This window comes from Metopolophium dirhodum, chromosome 8 (assembly GCF_019925205.1).
Source record: "Metopolophium dirhodum isolate CAU chromosome 8, ASM1992520v1, whole genome shotgun sequence".
In the NCBI taxonomy this organism is placed as follows: Eukaryota; Metazoa; Arthropoda; class Insecta; order Hemiptera; family Aphididae; genus Metopolophium; species Metopolophium dirhodum.
Genome location: NC_083567.1, coordinates 8,216,589 through 8,226,552, shown reverse-complemented (window position 1 = coordinate 8,226,552; position 9,964 = coordinate 8,216,589). Strand labels below are relative to the sequence as shown.

Genomic DNA, 9,964 nt, shown 5'->3' with positions numbered 1-9,964 from the left:
TTTATTTCTTGAGGCTTCATCTTGGTATCTATATTTAAAAATTTTTAAGGTGTTTTTGGCAACTGGAAAGTGGAAATTGGTAAAAATATTTTTGTTGATACACTATAGACTATAGAGACTAGAAACTCGAAAATGTGTCTTAAAATAGAAATATCAAATAGTCATAACAACACAGGTCGACAGCTGATAACATGATAACGATTGACGATCGACCGTATACGGTATACCGAACAAAATATAGAAAATGTGATTATTTTTTTTTATAGTACTTTATTCATTATTGTATTGTTATTATTTGATAAAAAATATATCTCTTTACAATTCAGACTAGGCGTTTTCGATTTCATTTGATTAGAGAGGTCACACAACATTTTTTTTTGGTAAAAAATAATTTACCGGTAAAAAAAAAATTGGTAAAATTTACGGTAAATTTTTTTACCGGTAAAAATTTACCTGGTAAATTTACTCCACTCACATCTCTAACATTTTTTATTCAAATTACCTTTTTCCATATAGTTCGTTCTATAACCAAAAAATACAAATAATATTACCTATATAAACACAGTTATTGTTTACACAAATTTTAAGTTAAATTTGGACGAAATTAGGTAAGTACATGAAAACCTAGAACACCGATTTTAGTTATTTTGTTGTAATTTAAAAATATTATTCGTTGGTAAATGGTAACTATATACTTGAAACTTTTAAAGTATATTATTATATTTCATACTGACATCAAATACAATTTTTTCAGAAAATTAATTTTAACCTACTCGTAAAATAAATTTCTGTTTGACCAATATTAATATACCATCCAATATGGTTAGTGTGATAAAATATTATGTTTCAAATTTTCAACCCTAATATTATTTTAATTTTGTATTTTGTAAATTGAGTTTTTTCCAAAGAATAATCAAATAAAATACATTATTATTAATATGAAATAAAAACAACAAGAATATTGTGATTATAATTATTGTATACAGAATTATCATTTATGCTAATTTATTCTTAAATAATAATAATACAAAATATATATTGTATATTATACTTCGTACCGTGAGTAGGCTATTATTATTGGAGGGTTGTGCAAAAATAAGGATTTAAACAAAATTCATAATTTGACGTAACATTTTACAAATTCTATTTTTACAAATATTCTTTTCAGAAATTATTGTAGCTACTGACACTGTTTGGAGTGATATAAGCATTTATTTAAATAGTCTTATGAGTAAAAGTGCTATTCACACTTTTGTGTATAAGGGACGCCATGAGATAAAAGAAAAGCTCGGATTTTGTTCTAGTCCCAAGATTGATCCACCAGAAGCCATCTTTAATTCTTCCACAGAATATGGTCGGTATTACTTTTTACACGTATTATTCAAATATATTACTTATATAAGTACACTTTTATTTGATTATTTCATAATGATAAGGTATTATTACACAATACATATCATCTAAATAAAGTTTTTTTTATTTAACTATATGCACTTACATCATTAAATTATCTGCGTTACAATTGACATATATTAATAACTGTTAACTTTTTTTTATACAGGTAGTTCGGATGAAAATTCCAGCAGTAATCTGGATTTTCCTAGAAGAAAATTTGTGGTAACTTTTTCTTCAGAAGAATGGAAAAAAATAAAACCTGATGATGTGCAATACAGACTGCATGATAAAAAACGACCATCACAAAGTTTTAAAACGTACTATGCATTAACCAAAAATCAATGGACACCTATTTTGGCTGAACATTTTTGGGTGCATACACAACTTCCATGCTGCTTATCATTCCGCAAAGCAAATGTTCATCCACATGGAACAAACTTTGTGACCGTATTTGGACGATGTAGTGTATGCAGCTCATGCTTTAAAGGGATTATTTCTGAAAAACCATTAGATAATGAAAAGTAATATTTTTATTAAATTTTAAGCAAATTTTTTTCCTAAATTTTGTAATTTCATACAAAGTTGTACATTTTAATTTTATTTTTTACAGGGTATTAATGCAATGCACGTATACGGGGAATTTTGACATGTTGCACGAGCCAAATAAAAAACGCCGTTTGTTGGGAACAGCAAAGGAAAAAGTAATAACAGCCATTGTTCAAAAAAATTTGTCTAGCGCCACACATCGTGAAACAGAAGCTGTACGACTGATGAAAACAGGTGATTTTAGTCCGTAATAATAAGTATAAAAAAAAATCCTTTTCAGGAGGAGGGTGTTGGAGGGGGAGCGTTAAATTTGAAAAACTACAATTTTATTCACCTCAATCTTTTGTAACGTTAGGTTAGTAAAAAAAATTAAAATCGTTATTTTAGATTAGTAGTGAAGCGATTCATTTTACAATGATGTTTTTTTTACGTCTGTGAACAATTTTTAGAGCTGTTATGCTTGAGTCATCGACTTAGGACTTGTTCTGTTAGGAAAGTGAATGTTTGTTCTTTAAAAAGAACAGAAATGCATCCTAATACCCAAGGATGGGCAAGTTAACGATTTTTTTTAACTTGTTAAGTTAAGTTATTTTAAAACAATAAAGTTGAGTTAAGTTAAAAGTTACTCATATTTTTTTTTCGTTAACTCGTTAAGTTAAGAATTAACTTTGAAAAAAAAGTAACTTAACTTAGTTTAAATTTAAAATTTGCTAATTTACAAAAATAAAAAATTCCAGATACAAAATATAGATTATTAGATAGTTTTTCTTTACGCTCAAGAAAATTACTGGGGAAATTTAAAATGATACATCAAAGCAAAAACCCATTCAAAAATTTGCATTATTCTTCGGACAAAAATTAATTTAATATAGATACTTTTTAAGTTAAAAGTTAATTTGAAAAAAAAAGTAACGCGTTAATTAACTTAATTAAAATTCACTTAACGTTTTAACTTAATTTTAACTTTTAACTCGTTAATGCCCAGCCTTGCAGTAATACCTACATATTCAAAATAATTGGGGGAAAAGTAAGGGTACAACAAACATTTTTACAAGAAAAAAAATGTTCAAACCATCAATCAAATATTTCATATTTTCAGGTTATTCTGAACCACCTATTATACCATCGGGGGGTGCATTACGTCAAATAAAATGGCGAAACTTTGCATCAAATAGAAGGCATGAAGACGTATTTACATCATTGGCAATCATGAAAAATGAAAATGAGTATAAAGACATTCTACATGATTTAAGTTGTGAACCATTTTATATTCATTACCATAGTTGCGAACAGATCCATCTCTACAGAAGTTACTGTCAAAGTACTTCTTATCCTAAGATCATAATTGATGCAACTGGATCATTAATTAAGAATTTTAAAAAATTTGGAATGAATAAAACTAAAACAATTTATCTATACGAAGCTTTGGTGTACGATGAATCAAAACTACACAGCTTTTCGGTTTCAAACATGATAAGTGAGCAGCATACAACTCTTGCTATCTATAACTGGCTAGCAAACTGGTTAAATTTTAATGTGCCTTCACCTAGAGAAACTGTTTGCGACCAATCCATGGCCTTGTTGTCCGCATGTGTGAAATGTTTTACCCAGTATTCTTCACTAAAACAGTATATCAGAGTTTGTGCTAAGTTAGCATTAGGTAAGGTATCGCCGGATCCAATTTGGTTGCCCAATTGTTTCATACGAACAGATGTTGCTCACTTTATAAGATTAGTGAGTAAATGGATTCCATTGAAGAATACTCAAGGTAGAGTTAGAGAAGTAATTCTACGCAGCATAGGAGTTATAATTAAAAACCAATCTATATCGGAAATATATTCAATTGTTTTATCCCTATTTGTCGTGTTAACAAATGAAACTGATGGAGTTGATGCAGTGAGAGGTAGAGACACTCCATGTGAGTATCATAAAAAACAATTAATTGATATAACATCCACGGGTTTTATAAATTACGAAGAATGGTATAATCAAGTGTTATCAACTATTGACTCTGAGGAAGACATTCATGATTCAATTGAGGAAGTGGATGAATCACAAAATTTTGATCTTGATAATGAAAAAAATCCATTTCAGAGTTGGGCTGAGGAAATATTTGAAAAGAGCAAAGAATATATTCAAGAGGGTAATGGCATTAATGCTATGTATTTGCCCACATTAGTGCCATTAATAATTAAATGCATGCAGTTTTTACCTTTGTGGTCAGGTTTAATGATACCTATTTTTAAATATGGAAAAATGACAGCCAGTTCTGCAGGAGTGGAATCAAGCTTTAAAAAACTAAAAGTAGTAACTTTCAAAGACATAGACCTTCCTACAAATATTGATTTGTTTTTAGAAAGACACATAATATCTCTACGAGGAAATTCTCTTTTGCGTTCTTCAAATTACACACATACCATTCAAAGTGACAACTTTAAAGAAGTTATGCTGATTGATCAAACTAATGAAGATGACTTTATTGCTATTGACGAAAACAATATTAATGATATTATAATGGACACTGAAAATGAAATCACAATAAACAAATCAATAACAGTTAACTGTGATGAGAATACTGCTAAAGAAGGGTGGGATAGAAAATCTAAAAAGCAACGCATAACAAATTCTTACTTAAACTCTAACACACATTTGCGTCATATAGACTTAAATAATTCACGCAGCATTACATCGTTACCTAATTTAAAAAATGGTTCAAAAGTAACTGATCTAAAAAGTAGGAATTTAAAAGGTTATGGTAAAGTTGCACTTAGTAATACTTGTGCTTTTGATGCACTGGCTTTAATATTCATGGTGTCTTATTGTACAAGTAAGCGATATTCCGAAGAAATAAATTGTCTGGAAAACCCAAATGAATTTCTTTCTTTTGTTTCGTCAATTGTTAAAAAAGGAATCAACCCTACAACTTACAAAGAAAGAGCTCAGATATTATTAACTTATCTCGAACCAGAAGCAACCAAAATTGACTATGACATTACATTAGTTTCTTGCCATGCAACAACAGCATTTGTCATACAAAAGCTATTTCAAGATATACCTACGGCATTTGATTATATATTATGTTCAAACCCTAAATGTGACTACTCAACGGAAAAACAAAAACCAGTGACATACATCACATTCCACACAGAAAATAATCTAGATGGTTTACAAAATTTTTTATTAGAAAGATTATCGATAGACTATTTGACTTGTGGAAATATAAACCAATATCAAACAAACCCATGTAATGGTGATAAAACTATAAGGACCGAAGCATCTACAAAACATTTAATTATAGAAATTTTAAAATGGGAAGGTACTTACAGTAAATACATTAACTAAAATATAACCTATAAACACTATATACATTTATTTATGTTATCATATTTTTTAATTGCAGGAGATATTACTAACTATAAAGATCAATCAACAGAAGCTGCTCCACAGCTACAAATACCTCTAAAGGATATCCCACAAGTTCTAACACATTAGAACACAGCATATGAATTGCGAGGTGTATGTGACTATCGGAAAGGGCTAAGTAGATTGCGCACATCTGTTGGTCACTATGTAGCGTACTGTAAAAGAGGGCCTAACAATTGGGAATTATTTGATGACACTACCAAAAAGTCAAAAGCAGTCAATAAAAATACAGTTGTATTGTGTGAGCTTCTCATTTATACAGTATAATAAAATAAATTATCAAAGCATTTGTATACCATAAAATGTACAAATAAAATATTTTGATTAACTGAATTCAAATTGTATAGGTACTACATTAAAATAACTTAACAATATATTGTTATCTATTAAAAAAAATTCCAACCTCCAAGTGTAACCAATTTTAAAAAATAAAATTTAATAAGATTGTTTACGAAATTTCTATTAAACGTTTGAAAAACTCTGTGTAAAGTTCTAATAAATACTTAAATATAATACTGCAGGAGTGTAATGAGTGGGGAATAAAATACTTCATACCTGTACTTATACAATAGGTGCCTATACCAATGGAGGTATTTTATGATTCAACCAGCTTCAGCTGCCTGAGAAGAGTCCGAAAACTTATTAAATTGGGATAATAAAGCAAAATTATATGTTAATTTTGATTCAACGTGGATGCGTCTGAGTAAAACTAAAGTTAAATTAATTAAAATATAAAATGGGGAACTTTATTTCAAAATTTTCTTAACCAGAAATTACGTTTCGAAAACCTTTAATTTAAAAATATAAACTTGGTGCAACTCAAATTTAACTTTGTACACAGTTTTGTATTATTACCAAAATAAAAATCTTAGATTTAAAAAGAAAAATTTTTACGAATTCTCAACTCAAAATAATTTGCTAACTTTCGTGATTTTTGAACTACCTTTGAAACAATATACTAGGAGCCTTCTATTACATTTTCAAGCTTTTTTAACCAACAAATAAAATTTTATTGACATTTCTAGAAATAAAACTAAAAAATAATGGAAAATGAAAATTTAATAAATAAAAAAGTTTAGATGGTGGAGTGAAGTGGTACGCGGGGTTACCCCACAAAATGTTTGTCCAGTACTCCGCTTGTCTATACTTATAACTAGGGCTGAGATTTCGATGCACTTAGCATTGTTTTTCAAAGCTTACTGTGCAATGCTCGTCTTGTCACAAATTTGTTTTATGTACATTTGAATAAGAATAAGAAAGTTTATTTTGCATTTTTTTGGGCATCTAACAGTAGATTATAAATTATAGAAAACTGAAAAAGTATTATAATTGAGGTAGTAACTAAAATATGAAATTTAATTTTAAAGTTAGATAAAATTGTGGAAATTGGTTACGACAAAATTATATAGGTAGATAAAAACAAGTTAAAACATTTTATTTAAAAAAATATTTTATTATTCCGCAGAAAAAATGTTAAAATGTAAACCTTAAACATTGAATGAATTATACAGTTGTTTATCTTGGGTACCTATGTAAACTTAATAATTATTGGTATATGAATATTTAATATTATTATCTACATTTTCGTATACTTGTAAATTTGACGTTTTTTTTTTAAAAAATTAGTTATATTATTTACTGCATGGGCTTCCACGATAAAAAATTTTTTGTAAATCAAATTGTCTAAAAATATTGTTGTACTTTTATCTTCTTCTGTAATGCCGTTAGTTTTTTTTCTTCGTGTATTTCAATATTATTGTTATGATTACACGGCGTTATGGATAGGCAATTTAGCTATACCTCTGTCATGGTTCTATTTGTCCGGTATCTCCCGTGTTAGGCCTTATTCAACAATAAAATACGACTTATAAATATAATAATCATAAAAATATAAAGTAATTAGTGTTCAAGACGAATGTACACATTAAATTATATTATTTGTTTTATTGTTATTACTTATGATTATGTACATTTTTTTTTATTTCTCACATTTTTATTTTTTATAACAATCAGAAAAAAATTTGACGGTATTCAAAGTAAAAATTTACATGTATAATTAATATTTACATATGTTATGCTTCATTGTTTATTTGATAATATGAGCAAATTAACAATCATTATAATATTAAAGTTTTTCAACAAAACGAAAATTAAACAAAATGAATTTTAATAAATTATAAACTTAAATTTTGGATTGATGACACCAGTCAACATCTCTTTTTGCATCCCTCTTGTCTTCTCAACTCGTTGTCATCTCACAGATGCAATCGAGCGCACCATATGGCGGTATCGGTGTACCTACCACACTATTTGCAACAGCAACAGCAGCATAACGTCCTCCCGAACTTGAGGAGCCGCCTCCCCACTGCCGATAAGAACGATCTACGACGACCTTGCCGGGGTTTTTCTGCTGCTGCTGACTTTGCTTGGACCGCAGTCGTCGCTGGCTCCAACCCATCGCCATCACTTTTGGCCACGGCTATAGGAACTATGGTCGTGCTTTCGGTTGCCTCGTCCGGAACAAAATCGTTAACATCAGCCAGTGCATCTAACAGCTGGATTCTAACCGGTGCCACGTAAGAATCAAGCTGTTCAGTCACCGCTGACTTTACTTGGATCGTAGTCATCGCTGGCTCCAACCCGTCGCCATCACTTTTGGCCACGACTATAGGAACTATGGTCGTGCTTTTGGTTGCCTCGTCCGGAACAAAATCGTTAACATCAGCCAGTGCATCTAACAGCTGGATTCTAACCGGTGCCACGTAAGAATCAAGCTGTTCAGTCACCGCTGACTTTACTTGGGTCGTAGTCATCGCTGGCTCCAACCCGTCGCCATCACTTTTGCTCGAAGTCAATGTCGTCGTCGTCGGTTGTTGATCACGGAGCTCACTGATAGCACATACAATTTTTGGCCTCACGGTCAGTGTAGGGTCGTCTACCGCGTCATCTTTCGTCGTGTATTTATTGTCGTCCACCATATATACGTTGTCTGTCGATGGATAATCGCACTCCTGCAAGATTCCAACAGGAGCTTCCAACAGTTCGTCATTTGGACACAGGGATAGTAGTGGTGCTAAATCTAACGTCCTCTGATCGGCCTCCACCTGCAATGTGGATGTCGTCGCCGACGGTTGTTGGTCACAGAGCTCAGTGATACAGACAATTTTCGGCCCTACGGTCAGCGTAGGGTCGTCTGCCGTATATGCTCCGTCGTCTGCCATCATGTGAGTGTTGTCTTTCAACGGATATCCGCTATGGGTGCGGAACTCGTAATTCTGCGAATTTCCAACAGCCGGGTTATTCTGCACTCGTCCTGACGTAGTGACGTTGTTTTGCAAAACTTTTTTTGATTTTTATAAGGTTGACTCCTCAGCGTTTTTTTTTTACCTCACGCAAGGTTATAGAAAAATTATTAAACAATAAGATATAAGTAATACATTCAAAAGTTGATTATTAAATTATATTTATGTTATAGAAAATAAAATAATTCGTTAAGCGGTTCGTTACGAAATATAAACTGATTCAAAATATGTAATCGGTCGTATGAATAAACATCCAAACGAATATTTCCATGACAACAAAATAATATAATATTGTTCAAAATTTAAAATATAATACACGGCCAATTTAATTCCAAAGACATTACATATGTAAATTTCAACATAATTAATATTAACATGAATACTTGTATTATACAAGTAATATAAGTGGAATACTTAAAAGCACCTTTATTGCACGTCACAATATTTTCAAAATATTTAGATTTATTTTATGCTATTCGCTACCACAAATCTATTAAAACCGTATGTTTGTATTGTATTTACTATTGACTAGGTAATAATAACATCTAGCAAGATCGTATAAAATAATATTATAATTTATAATATAGAAAATTTAGTTTTTGTCAAGAGTTAGTTCAACCTGGTACTACTGATAGAAAAATAAATTACTTACAGAAATACCATATAGGTACCAATATACCTATAGTAAAATATGTTTAGGCTGACAGATCGTTTTAAAACAATGATTTATTTAACCCCGATGGTATAATAGGTGGTTCAGAATAACCTGAAAATATGAAATATTTGATTGATGGTTTGAACATTTTTTTTCTTGTAAAAATGTTTGTTGTACCCTTACTTTTCCCCCAATTATTTTGAATATGTAGGTATTACTGCAAGGCTGGGCATTAACGAGTTAAAAGTTAAAATTAAGTTAAAACGTTAAGTGAATTTTAATTAAGTTAATTAACGCGTTACTTTTTTTTTCAAATTAACTTTTAACTTAAAAAGTATCTATATTAAGTTAATTTTTGTCCGAAGAATAATGCAAATTTTTGAATGGGTTTTTGCTTTGATGTATCATTTTAAATTTCCCCAGTAATTTTCTTGAGCGTAAAGAAAAACTATCTAATAATCTATATTTTGTATCTGGAATTTTTTATTTTTGTAAATTAGCAAATTTTAAATTTAAACTAAGTTAAGTTAATGATATATCATTGTATAAGAAAAACGATTCTGAGCGGAGACGGTATGTCAGTCTAGGTTTAAGACATATTATACATATTTATGGTATTAAAAAAAAAATTGACCTATAATAG

The 9,964-nt window shown here is 30.0% G+C and overlaps 1 protein-coding gene across 1 annotated transcript; it reads right to left on the bottom strand.

Moving 5' to 3' along the window:
• Positions 1 to 7,356: 7,356 nt before the first annotated feature.
• On the bottom strand, positions 7,357 to 8,776 carry LOC132951188 (uncharacterized). The gene has a single exon (XM_061022952.1). The coding sequence runs from the start codon at positions 8,586 to 8,588 to the stop codon at positions 7,671 to 7,673; it is 918 nt and encodes a 305-aa protein (XP_060878935.1). The 5' UTR covers positions 8,589 to 8,776; the 3' UTR covers positions 7,357 to 7,670.
• Positions 8,777 to 9,964: the final 1,188 nt, after the last annotated feature.

Bases quoted from the DNA above. Each gene is read 5' to 3' on its own strand.
- LOC132951188 (XM_061022952.1), bottom strand. From the start codon at position 8,588: ATGATGGCAGACGACGGAGCATATACGGCAGACGACCCTACGCTGACC.